Here is a 13,873-nt window from a genome sequence, read left to right as displayed (position 1 = left end):
ACAGACATATGTACGTTCCTAGATCAATACCTGCACTGCAACTGAGCAGGTATTGTTCTGGAAGGGGAAGTCTGAAGCTTAGGGCCCCTTTGTTTGCATGGCTGCCTCCCGGAGGACCTCTCTGAAAACTAGCCTGTCTACATTTTATCCCCTCAGTCCACTTTTGGTCGATCAGTCATTATTGTTTCATTCCCCCATAGCCTGTCTGGGACACATCTGTGCCTGAAGGGGCCCAGTCTTAGGCGTCTGTGTGACTGGAGATTCCTCGCATTATTTACCTGACCCGAGATACTCAGCTGGGTCACACAATGTGTGTCGCGACAGGTTTCGTTCTACTGAAATATTCGCTCGAGGGTGAAAGGAGAGGCTGTGTGTGTGTGTGTGTGTGTGATGATGCCTCAACACTAATCCAGGGCAGGGGCGCCTGCAGGAATTAATGCTATGGTACGCAAAAAAAAAAAAAAAAAAACGTTCGCGCGTGGACAGTACCACATGCAATAATGCAACAACAATGTCTACAATTACCTATTCATTTGGGCAACTTTATACATCCCTATACAGGCTAAAGCTACCTTTAGTAGCGTACTGTAACGTCTAAACAACTGTAATGCAGTCGTTCTAACAAGCACACCAATTGCTTAGCCAACCTTGTTCTTGCCCATCTTGAATAGCTCCTCTAGCTTTGCTGCCTCCATCCTTTCTGTTTTCGTTGTTTACACTTGTGATATCCATGATGAGTATTGAGTTAGTGAATTAGCTCAACATTGTGTGCTGATAACCATATAGAAAGCCGAGTAAAAGAAAACAAGTAGCCTATGCGTGCCTGCGTGCGTATTCTCTCCTGCTCAAACATGTGTGCGCGTTAATTTTGAAGTGTTCACTAACTTTACTTAATAGATAATCGTAAATAGCCTGATGGCATGCAACTAATGGGATACTGTGCATAGTTGGAAAGGTATGGTAGGCCAATATGGTGTGAATATACACACACACAAGGTAAATTTTCTCTCGTTGTTGAGTGACGGTACGCACAGTGCGTACGGACGTACACCTGCAGGCGCGCCTGATCCAGGGTAGCAATTACCCTTTAGCACTTGCTCTCCCCTTCCTCATTTTCTGCATAAAAGCACCAAGTATTTTTGCGGTAGTGTGTATGGGGGTGCCGGTGGGACCGGGGTACGCATCTCTACTGCCTCAATGGGGCTTTCAGCCGGCCGTGGCTTCAGTCTGTCGGACGCTCTTGACGTGACCGCTGACGAGAGATGAGCTCATTTCATCAGTTTTTGGAATATCCAGGGACTTTACTCCTCTACCTTTGGTTGTAAGACCACTCAACCTGAGTTTTTGAAAAGTATTGAAAATGTTGATATACTTATTCTTACTGAAACATGGTGCCGCACAGAAACACCCACCCACTGTCCCAAGGGATATAATGAAATTGTAATTCCCCCCTAAAAAACAGTAATATACGTCATGGCAGGAGTTCTGGTGGAATTTTGGTGTGGTACAAAGAAAAGCTCACTAAACACATTTCTATAGTGCAATTAGGCAAATCACACTGTTGGCTAAAACTACAAAGTAGCACGGGTATATCTGTAAATGACATATACTTATGTGCCATATATGTCCCCCCAATAGAATCCCCCTACTATGAGGAAGAATACATGGACAACCTTTACACAGATATCAGCCATGTCCAGGCCCAGGGGAATGTGCTGCTGTGTGGGGACCTAAATGCCAGAACCGGGTCTGAAATAGACTATGTAGACCCACAAGGTAACAACCATGTGTTTGATCAAAGCCAATTGTACTTCACACCAAATTTACCCATGAGACACAGCCTTGACTATACTGTCAACAAAAATGGAAAAGAGCTAGTGCACCTCTGTCGAGCCTTAGGTCTGTACATTCTTAATGGCAGGATCAGAGGGGACTCTTTAGGGAGGTTCACGTATTGTTCAGCTCTTGGACCTAGTGTAGTTGACTATGCAATCACTGACATGGACCCCACCTCCTTCAAAGCATTCACTGTCAGGCAGCAAACTCCACTATCAGACCATAACCAGACTAACATCTTCCTTAAAATCATAAAGCAGCCAAAAATTGAGTCCAGTAAACTATTCAAACTAAACAAAAGATATAGATGGACTCATGACAGCCCAGGACATTTTATTAACGCTTTAAACTCCCCAGAATTAAAAGAATGCATTGAATGTTACAATTCAAAACCATTTGAAATCAGCAAAGCTGGTGTTAATAAAGCCACTGATGAATTAAATGAAATATTTCTAAAAGCAGCAGATGTAGATGGAATGCAAACATCTCACAAAAGAAAAACAAATAACAAAAGAGAAGAAAAATGGTTTGATGATGAATGTAAACAACTCAGGAAAAAACTGAGACATCTATCAAACCTTAAACACCACCAACCCGAGCATGCATGTATTCGACAAGACTACCATGGAACACTAAAGCACTACAAATGGCTGCACTCCAGCACTACAAAAGACAGAAAAAAATTAACCACACTAACAAAACCCTCAATAAAATTGAGGAATCAATTAAGAACAATCAGTTCTGGGAAATGTAGAACAATCTGAATAAATCTAAACCACAAAACCTACCCATTCAAAATGGAGAAATCTGGAAAAAACATTTTGAAAATTTATCCAAAGACATTACGCCCCAAGAATTAAATTCTAATTACAAAACGATCATGACAAAATTACAATCTCTTGAAAAGGCAGTCAAGGACAACCAAAATCCACTTGATTTCCCAATTACTCAAATTGAACTTGAATCCAAAATGAAAAAGCTGAAAAATAAAAAATCCTGCGGCCCTGATAATATTAGAGGGGAAATGATTAAAAACAGCACCCCTGAGCTGCAAAGAGCAATGCTCAAACTATTCAACCTCACCTTAAGTTCGGGCTATTTTCCTGACATCTGGAGCCAAGGGTTTATTACACCCATATACAAGAGTGGAGATAAATTGGACACTAATAATTTCAGAGGCATTTGTGTGAACAGTAGTCTGGGGAAGTTGTTTAACACTATTCACAATGATCGAATTGTAACCTTCCTTATGGAGCACAACGTCCTGAGCAAAAATCAAATCGGATTTCTCCCAAATTACCGCACTACTGACCACATTTACAGCCTCCACACCCTAATAACTAAACATGTAAACCAAACAAAAAAAGGAAAAATATTTGCTTGTTTTGTTTATTTCAAAAAAGCATTTGATTCAATTTGGCATGAGGGATTATATTATAAACTTTTACAAAGTGATGTAGGGGGTAAAGTATAACAGTTAATAAAGACAATGTATTCTGAAAACAAAAACACTGTGAAAATTGGCGACAGAATTACAGAATCCTTCACTCAAAAAAGAGGAGTAAGGCAGGGCTGTAGCCTCAGTCCAACACTGTTCAATATTTACATCAATGAGTTAGCGGTGCAGTTGGACCAGTCTACAGCTCCTGGCCTTGCTCTACATGAGAAAGAAATCAAATTCCTCCTCTATGCGGATGACCTGGTGCTGGTGTCTCCCACTGCACAGGGGCTACAGCAGCAGCTGGACCTGCTAGAGAAATACTGTCAGCACTGGGCCCTGACAGTAAATCTAAAAAAGACAAATATCATGATTTTCCTAAAGAAGCCCAGATGTCAGGAACACAGATACCATTTCAATCTAGGCAGCAGATGCAGATGCCTAGAACACACGATGCAGCACTCTTACCTTGGCTTCATTATGACTGCATCAGGGAGTTTCAGCATAGCAGTGAATGCACTAAAAGAAAAAGCTCGCAGAGCCCTATATGCAATAAAAAGAAATGTCTGGAACATAAACATACCTATTAAAATTTGGTGCAAAATATTTGACTGTGTAATCCAGCCCATTGCGCTGTACGGAAGTGAGGTATGGGGTCCACTCAGTGAGCATAGCTACACTAGATGGGACAAACATCCTATAGAAAGCCTACTGCCGATTGATCTTAAAAATCCAAAAGAAAACACCAAACAATGCATACAGGGCAGAACTAGGCAGATTCCCATTGGCCATCAACATGCAAAAAAGAGCCCTCAAATTCTGGATGCATCTCCAAACAAGTCCCACTGACACACTGCATTTTAATGCAGTAAAAACTCAAGATCTGAACCCTGAAAAGAGTCCTCTGAGTCAGCTTGTACTGAGACTAACTAATCTCCCCCTAATAAACATTAATAACTTCTCTCAGACAAGTGCTGCTTTCAAACTGAACACCAATAAGATCATTCAAGAATCTAAAGAAAAATATTTGGAACATTGGCAAAAGGAGACAAAAAACCAAAGCAAGTTAGAATGTTACCGGTCAATAAAATCTGAATACCAATTGGAAGAATATCTCTTTACTGTTAGAGATATAAAGCAGAGACAGATCCTGACCAAATACAGACTCAGTGACCACAGTCTAGCCATAGAAAAGGGCAGACTGAGAAAATCCTGGTTGCCAAGAGAGCAAAGAATATGTGGTCACTGCATAACAGGTGAGGTTGAGACTGAGGTGCACTTTCTTCTTCACTGTGAGAAATATACAACTATACGTAAGTCATACTTTGACAGGCTTACAAGCCTAATCCCAGGGTTCAGAAATCTAGAACAACAAGAAATAATGGCAGTCTTACTCGGACAGCATGGACAGACAGCAAATCTTGCTGCCAAATACGTCACCGAATGCCATAAGGCAAGGGACAGTGGTTAAATAATAAAATAATTAAATAATCATTACTTTTATATGGCACCTATCCATATAATTACACAGACAAACACCATACATACACGCAGCCACGCACACACACACGCACGCATGCACGCACACATGCACACACACGCACACACACACACACACCAGCTTGTTTGTTAATCTTGGATGTGTATCTATTTGCTATGTACTGTATTCCAAGCATTCTCTATGTAAATGTATGTCTAAATGTATGTTCTGCTTTGGCAATGCAAAAATATTTGTCATGCTAATAAAGCTCACTTGAATTGAATTGAGAGAGAGAGAAAGAGAGAGAGAGAGAGAGAGAGAGAAAGAAAGAGAAAGTGTGTCTCTGTGTGTGTAAAAGATCTGGTCAGACTGGTTTACGCAGAGTCTTGCCACACCTGCCTTTATTCTTTGTGTGGGTGTGATCATGAGTGATAATCTGTGCTAAAGGTGTGTGTATAAGTATAAGTATAAGTAGATATACTTTTTTGATCCCGCGAGGGAAATTTGGTCTCTGCATTTAACCCAATCGGTGAATTAGTGAAGCACACACTAATCCCGGTGCAGTGAGCTGCCTGCTTCAACGGCGGCGCTCGGGGAGCAGTGAGGGGTTAGGTGCCTTGCTCAAGGGCACTTCAGCCGCGGCCGACTGGTCGGGGCTCAAACCAGCAACCCTCCGGGTGTGGGTGTGTGTGTGTGACAATATATGCCAGTATTTACTTGCTTTCCCTGGATAAAAGCATGGGTGTGTCTTTGTGCGATCTATATGTGTGCGTGCCCCCCCCCCCCCCCCCCCCCCCAACACACACACACTACCACACCTCCACCCCACATCCCTCCTCTCCAGGGCTATAAAAGGCGGACTGAATCTTCCCCTCTCCACTTACTCCCTCCTCTCAGTAGTCAGGGCCGCTCTCTCTAACACACCCACCTGCACGTATACAGACAGGCAAGCAGACATGTATTACTCCAGCTCTTCCTCCGGGGGCTCCATGAGGGCCGGCGGTTCCATGGGCGGCTCTCGCCTCTCCATGTCCTCGGTTGGCGGCGGCAGCTACGGCCGCACCAGCGCCATGCGTGCCGGCAGCGTGTACGGGGGTGCAGGAGGGTCCGGCGTGCGCATCTCCAGCGCGTCCAGCTCCTTCTCCGCAGGCGGCGGTGGCGGCGGCTACGGGGGCGGCTTCCAGCTCTCCGACGGCGTGAGCGTCAACGAGAAGGCAACCATGCAGAACCTCAACGACCGCCTGGCCTCCTACCTGGAGAAGGTGCGCTCCCTAGAGAAGGCCAACGCCGAGCTGGAGCTGAAGATCAGAAAGTTCCTGGAGAGCAAGACATCCCCCACTGCCCGTGACTACACTGCCTTCCATGTCACCATCAGCGACCTCCAGGCCAAGGTACGTTTGCATGTTCATGGCCGCTGTTTGGTTTCACACATTAGTGTGTCATACAGTCAACAACCTGCATGACATGTCTGTTAATGCATGCAAGTGCCCACTACAATAAATGTACTTTTAATAATAGTTTTTAGTCTTAAAGTTTAATATTAGAATGGAAATGAAATCATATGTGCTGACTAAACTAAAGAGTAGTCCATTCGTTGCTGTTATCAAGTGTACTTTATTTTAGTCAAAAGAAGATGATGTTTATCATTAGATGCATGGAATGCATTGAATATTCAAATATATTCAATATATACTTGAGCCCATGTGCTGCTCTGTGTTATTGCACAACAGGAGTAATGTCCCTGAGCATGTCAAACAACTCTAATCCTTAAACAAAGACATTTGTATTAATGGTCTCTCTTTTTCGTCCGTGCAGATTCAGGATGCCACCCGTGTCAATGGAGGTATCTACCTCAGCATTGACAACGCCAAGCTCGCTGCTGATGACTTCAGAGTCAAGTAAGTATTCTATATTCCAGAATTTAAAATTCCATATTCCATTCCGGATTTAGGGACAAGTTTGGTTAATTAAAGCATAATTAGAAACAGCTGCATTCCTTAACTTCCATCAGTTAATCCTAAACGTCACACAATGGCAACACACGTTGTTAGGTTTGGGCTTTTCTGTCTTTATCCTGACCAGATTCGAGGACTTTTCCTGAACAATGAATGACACAAATAACAAGATTTTATCATGTCCATTCATAAATTAATGGGATGGTTTTGGTTGTGATCAGATATGAGAACGAGCTCGCCATGAGGCAATCAGTGGAGGCTGACATCGCCAACCTGAGGAAAGTCCTGGATGAGCTGACCATGGCCCGCTCCGACCTGGAGATGCAGATCGAGGGCCTGAGGGAGGAACTCATCTTCCTCAAGAAGAACCACGAGGAGGTGAGAACATGTCATAGAAACACAGTTAGAACGTGTCATAGAGACACAGTTAAAACATGTCATAGAGACACAGTTAGAACATGTCATAGAGACACAGTTAGAACGAGACACAGTTAGAACATGTCATAGAGACACAGTTAAAACGTGTCATAGAGACACAGAACGAGACACAGTTAGAACATGTCATAGAGACACAGTTAAAACATGTCATAGAAACACAGTTAGAACATGTCATAGAGACACAGTTAGAACGTGTCATAGAGACACAGTTAAAACGTGTCATAGAGACACAGTTAGAACGTGTCATAGAGACACAGTTAAAACATGTCATAGAGACACAGTTAGAACTATGGGTCTCTATAGGCAATGGCATGCCCTCCACAGTAACATGTAACTGTTCCCTGAATATCACAGTATATTATGACTGCCTATAAGTATGTGTAACTCACTAATGCTCTTTTGTCTCGTTCTCTTCTCAGGAGCTCCTGGCCATGCGTGCACAGATGACGGGACAGGTTCACGTGGAGGTTGATGCCGCACCACAGGAGGACCTGTCCAAGGTCATGGCCGAGATCCGTGAACACTACGAGACCGTCGCTGCCAAGAACAACAGAGAGCTGGAATCGTGGTTCCAGAGCAAGGTACACCGGATAGTACTCTGTTAGTCTGAACATCCAGTATAAGATATCAATGTATTCGTTCACTATCTTTTGATATTAATTGCCTAAATGTGGTAATTGACATGCTACGCGTGCTGTGTTCAAACAGACAGAGGCTCTGAACAAGGAAGTCGCCGTCAGCACAGAGGTACTGCAGACGTCACGGTCGGAAATCAACGAAGTCAAACGCACACTGCAGGGGCTCGAAATTGAGCTTCAGTCTCAGCTCAGCATGGTAAGCAATTAGGATGATAGGCTAGCATACAACAACTACCATGTGAAGTAACAGCAAGCTTTGGATAGTGGTTTAAAATGGCTTGTATACTCATAAACAATAATAAAAAGGCAGCATTCAACAAGTCAAAGTATTATAAACGCAATCTCTAAAGTACCTAAAATCACTAATCAGCTAATCTGAGCTAACCTCTGATCACTCTTGTCTTTTGCTCTCCCCAGAAAGCGTCGCTGGAAGGCACTCTGGCAGACACACAGGCGCGCTACTCGTCCATGCTCTCGGGCTACCAGATGCAGGTGAGCAGCCTGGAGGAACAGCTCACACAGCTGCGTGCTGACCTCGAGCGCCAGGGCTACGAATACAAGATGCTCCTGGACATCAAGACCAGACTGGAGATGGAGATCGCCGAGTACAGAAGACTCCTGGACGGAGAAGCTGTCAGGTGAGGGGAAAAGACCACGAGCAAGGGAAATTAGCAAGATTGTCCATTTAATCTATAGTTCATGGGTCAGTTGTACAAACTGTGAAACCCTATCACAAAAAGCCCTCTTATTACTGATAGAATAACACTTACACTACCGTAAAGAGTTGTGTTGTTTCTGTAGAGTGACTTGAGATAATGTTCACTGTTAATGTTGCTTTAAATACATCAAAAGTTAATTTGAATTGAACTGCTCCAATAATGAATCCTCCGGTCAGGCGCGCCTGCAGGTGTACGTCCGTACGCACTGTGCGTACCATCACTCAACAACGAGAGAAAATTTACCTTGTGTGTGTGTATATTCACACCATATTGGCCTACCATACCTTTCCAACTATGCACAGTATCCCATTAGTTGCATGCCATCAGGCTATTTACAATTTTCTATTAAGTAAAGTTAGTGAACACTTCAAAATTAACGCGCACACATGTTTGAGCAGGAGAGAATACGCACGCAGGCACGCATAGGCTACTTGTCTTCTTTTACTCGGCTTTCTATATGGTTATCAGCACACAATGTTGAGCTAATTCACTACCTCAATACTCATCATGGATACCACAAGTTTAAACAACGAAAACAGAAAGGATGGAGGCAGCAAAGCTAGAGGAGCTATTCCAGATGGACAAGAACAAGGTTGGCTAAGCAATTGGTGTGCTTGTCAGAACGACTGCATTACAGCTGTTTAAAGCCAGACGTTACAGTACGCTACAACACAACTAAAAGTAGCTTTAGCCTGTATAGGGATGTATAAAGTTGCCCAAATGAATAGGTAATTGTAGACGTTGTTGCATTATTGCATGTGGATGTTGTTATGCTATGTATGCACGAACCTAAAGGAAAAATACTGTCCACTTTTTTTTTTTTTCTTCGAGGGGGGGGGGGGGGGGGGGGGGATGGGTGTGCGTACCATAGCATTACCATAGTGTGCGTACCATAGCATTAATTCCTGCAGGCGCCCCTGCCTCCGGTAATTCTATCGCCCAGTTGACTCTTGAAACTAAACCATAATTTGTTTGTCTGCCCTTTAGCACTACCTCCAGCTCGTCCTCATCAACCACAACACGCAAGGTGGTGACCATCGTGGAGGAGGTTGTGGACGGCAAGGTGGTCAGCTCGTCCAGCTCCTCCCAGTCCACGTCTGCGACTCACTGAGAGGCATTAACACACTGCAACAGCAGAGCACTGGAAATAAGCCCAACAAAGTAGAGCCTCTCAAAGCACAAGACCTGAGAGAAAAGAGAAAAAACAATAAAAAGTGCCCTGTGGTGTTCAGTATTAAAATGTTGTTTGGTGGTTTTTTATTCCTAATCAGTTGGGTAACGAACTGGTTGAATATTTTGTGGCAGAAACGAGCATAATGTAACAGAACAGAAAGATAGAGACAGAAATTTAACAATACAAACCCTGAAGGCAAAAGCTCATCTGTTCATGTTGAAACTAATATGAGCTTGACCATTATCATTTAAGAAAGACATGTTTTAATGATTTTGCAACACATTGAATTATTAATACCTTATAAGTTACCCATACAGTCATTAAACATTTACATTTATTCATTTGGCAGATGAGTTTATCCAAGCAACTTACAACAGTTGAGAAACACAGCTATAGCTACAGGAATAGAATAACATTTAAGCTACAGTGCAGAGGAGATTATATCTAGGACTTACCACTGTGTCTGTCAATACATTTAAGCAACAATAACGTTTAAGATACAGAGCTACAGCTACAGCAGTAGAATACAATTGAAGCAAGAGTGCAGAGGTGGGACCAAGTCACTGTTTGGCAAGTCACAAGTAAGTCCCAAGTCTTAGCAGTCAAGTCCAAGTCAAGTCCAAGTCAAGACAGAAAAGGGCAAGTCGAGTCCAAGTCAAGTCCCAAGTACAGACAGAGAAGGGCAAGTCGAGTCCAAGTCCAAGGCACCTCAAAGCCAAGTCGAGTCCAAGTCCAAGTCCCAATCTTTTTCAAGTCCTGAACAAGTCATCAGGTACTCTTCACTTAATAATGCCATTATTAGACTATCGATCATAATTTTAACACATCAATCTAATCTACAGTATTTTTTTTTTTATAAATACAGATTAAAATATGTTCAATGGTTTTGTCTTGAAATCTTTTACGATATATGCATGCGCATACCTGTGAAATATACGCATGAGCATACCTGAGTAGTCTGTACGAAACGGATAGCTAAAAGCAGAGGTGGAAAGTAACGAAATACATTTACTCACGTTACTGTATTGAGTAGTTTTTGTGTGTATTTTGTATTTTTTAAGTAGTTTATAAAATCGGTATTTTAAATTTTACTTTTTACATTTTGAGTGAAGTATTGTACTTCGCTACATCAAAAATCCCATCCGTTACTTGAGTAAAAAAAAAAGTTAAGACTAACGAAAACAGAAAGGGAGAGAAAAAAAATCGCGCCCTAAACCACTAGCCTAGTGATAATGATCAGCATGTAGCCTACAACACAACATGAATCAAGCTGACGCCATGCAGTCTTTCTGAAAGTGATGAAGATGGAGCTGGATCACGAGATGCATCAGATTAGCCTAACCTATGAAAGTGTATTTTCCGCTATTCCAATGGGTTGTCTCAGTTCGTTTTAGCACCAATGATTGCAGAGATATTCAAGCAAACACCATGGGATTTCGTGTTTTGACGTTTGTGCTCACCTTTCTTTGAAAAGAAGTTTATTAGCAGTTGTTTCCCCTCATGTTGATGTCTCTCTTTTTCCTGTTTTGGCCTTTGTTTTTAGTAACCTTACTTGGCTTTCTTGGAGAAAGACATTGCACCAGCAGCACAACAATTAGCGGTCCACTAGCGATGCTCAACTAAATAAACAAAAGATAGACTACCTTATGAATCGTGCAGGTGGACTAAACCATTTAGCTTTTAGCAAGGGAGAGTGAGAGTGACCTTAGACCAGTGTTTCTCAAACTTTTTTTCTGGGGACCCACTTTTTAAAAATGACAGACTATCGCGACCCAACTCGTGACTGTGGTAGTTAACAAACTAGACAGTTTTCACTATGTTTTGTATACAAAATCCAGTCAGTCAAACTTTACATTTCGTCTTACATTCATTTTGACATTTTAAAATATGACAAGTTAAAATATTCAGGTAAAATAAATATATGGTGGAAATAAGTATTGAACGCTTAATTTGTTTTGTAAACTTCCAGTGAGTATATTCGAAATTTTCACCACACATTTTATTAACACACAAATAAAAAATCCAAACATGCGAGTTATGTGTAATAAAGTGGAATGACACAGGGAAAAAAGTATTGAACGTTCCTACTGAAATTTCTTCAATACTTTGTGGAAGCCTTTGTAATGACAGCTTCAAGACATTTCCTGTATGACAAAACTTATTAGTCGCAGTATCAGGTGTGATTTTGGCCCATTGTTCTAAACAGATTCCAGGTCCCTCTTGTGAATCCTGATCTTTAGTTACTTCCAGAACTGTTTCATTGAATTGAATTGAATTGGCTGCCTTCAAGTCTTTTTGGAGCTTTCTCCGAGTGGTCCTTGGCTCTTGGAATTGACTATCTTTCTGACTCCCTGGTCAGAAATATTGCGAGGAGATCCTGTGCCGGTTTGTGATGCAGTGATGTTTCTTCCACCTGCAGATAATGGCTTCCATGCTGCTTACTGGAAGATTCTGAAGTTTTGAAATGCATCTGTAACCAGTTTCATTGATATGTTTTGCAACAATAAGGTTGCAAAGGTCCAGGTCCAAGGTGCAAAGGCTTTTTGCTTTTATCCATCATGAAATGTTTCTTGTGTGACACCTTGGTAATGAAAAACCTTTTTATAGCCCATCGATATGTAGGCTACTAACCAAGCTTATATTAATTTGCACAGATAGAAAGGATAACTACTCTTTAACTACTTACAGACTCCAGCTCGTTCCTTCCCTTTCCTTGCCTTAGTGCTTTTTTTTAGCGTGTTCAATACTTTTTCCCTGTGTTATTCCACTTCATTGACTCTACTTATGGAGTTGTTTGGATTTTTTATGTGTGGATTACCTGAGTTATTACTAATGCCTGGTGAAAATGTTGTGCCCCCTGTATTCCACTTTTCAAGGGCCCTCTCCTCCATTGGGGCCCTATACTTCCCACTTTCCCCCACCAGTTCGACACCCTTTAATCTGCTGAACCTTCTGCTCGTTTCCAAATATAAAAAAAAAACTCTCTGCAACTTAACATTGGCCTGCCTGCCTCAGCTGCCTATGAGGGGCTTTTCAGTTGTTCTGGATTACTGTTCACTGCAAAGCGACCCAAGGATGAGTGCAACTAACTTTGAAAATCAACTACTGCTCAAACTTAAAGGAGAACTCCGGTGATTTTTCACATAGATCTCCATTTCTCAACGTCCTTATCAGGCAAGTACCTCCACTCGGCGGCCATATTGCAACACTTTTTGGGCACTTATCGTGCATCTATTTCGGCAGAAATGCGTGTGCATTTCTTCAAGGCTTCACGACACCAATCTTGCTCCAGCAGCGAGATCACAAAAGAGGATTGGCACGATGTCTTCACAGCACACCACTTGATTGGCTCAATGTATTTTACAACACACCACATGATTGGCTCAATGTATTCACATATGTCGAAGTTTTGCCGTGGAAGGGTTGTGATATGTGTAGACAACGTTACAAACTAACCCCATGCATTATGGAGGATTTTTTGAGTGCTGTATCTCCTCATTAGAAAGTCTCTGGTAAAACTAGTTGTTCTGGTACCCACCAACCCCCCCAAAAAGTAACTAAGTAACTTTTACTTAAAGTACATTTTAAATGAACTACTTTTTACTTTTACTTGAGTACATTTTCAGATCGGTATTTTAACATGTACTTGAATAATATTTCATCAAGGTATTGGTACTTTTACTTGAGTAAAATATTTTCGTACTTTTTCCACCTCTGGCTACAAGACACTCATAGCAGCAAAATTATATTGTTTTTCCAAATTGCGGTGTCCACTGTAAGGATGAGTACTAATTTGACTGATGGCATTTCACTATGTTGGGCCACAGATTTGCCTGCAAACAATTTATTAGGCTGTCTGCCAGTGGCGACTCATAAGGGAAGCCAAGGTCATGGTTAATGATTACAATAAATGGTGACGAGAAGAATCGTCACATAGGCTACATTAGTAAATTGCTGCAGTTAAATATTTTACGTTTTTATTAGGGCTGTCAAAGAATTAAAAAAAATAACTAATTTCTCATATTTTGAAATGAATTCATCTAGATTAATTGTGATTAAAGCTTCTTATATGGCATATTAAATACAGCATAAATCACAAAATTACTGAGTAACCACAAAGGTAAAAGTAAAACACTTCTATTTATTTAAAGGATAATACTGTTTAACCCTCTAGGCGCCACGGTCGACTTTAGTC

General features: G+C 41.8%; 1 protein-coding gene across 1 annotated transcript; it reads left to right on the top strand.

Annotated features, from left to right (window-relative positions):
* Window positions 1–5,640: 5,640 nt before the first annotated feature.
* Window positions 5,641–9,744, top strand: LOC121706196 (keratin, type I cytoskeletal 13-like). Its single transcript, XM_042087718.1, has 7 exons — window positions 5,641–6,145; window positions 6,570–6,652; window positions 6,931–7,087; window positions 7,567–7,728; window positions 7,856–7,981; window positions 8,203–8,423; window positions 9,492–9,744. Exons 1-7 carry the CDS (start codon window positions 5,711–5,713, stop codon window positions 9,613–9,615), a joined length of 1,308 nt encoding a protein of 435 aa, XP_041943652.1. The 5' UTR covers window positions 5,641–5,710; the 3' UTR covers window positions 9,616–9,744.
* The last annotated feature ends 4,129 nt before the right edge of the window (window positions 9,745–13,873 follow it).

The sequence above is a fragment of the Alosa sapidissima genome, chromosome 3 (genome assembly GCF_018492685.1).
Source record: "Alosa sapidissima isolate fAloSap1 chromosome 3, fAloSap1.pri, whole genome shotgun sequence".
NCBI classification, from domain to species: Eukaryota; Metazoa; Chordata; class Actinopteri; order Clupeiformes; family Clupeidae; genus Alosa; species Alosa sapidissima.
The sequence above is the reverse complement of the archived record's forward strand: the minus strand, read 5'-3'. Positions and strand labels throughout refer to the sequence as shown.

Coding starts and splice junctions, on each gene's coding strand:
- LOC121706196 (XM_042087718.1), top strand. CDS start 5,711: ATGTATTACTCCAGCTCTTCCTCCGGGGGCTCCATGAGGGCCGGCGGT. Junction 6,146..6,569: donor TCAGCGACCTCCAGGCCAAG/GTACGTTTGCAT, acceptor TCGTCCGTGCAG/ATTCAGGATGCCACCCGTGT. Junction 7,982..8,202: donor TTCAGTCTCAGCTCAGCATG/GTAAGCAATTAG, acceptor TGCTCTCCCCAG/AAAGCGTCGCTGGAAGGCAC.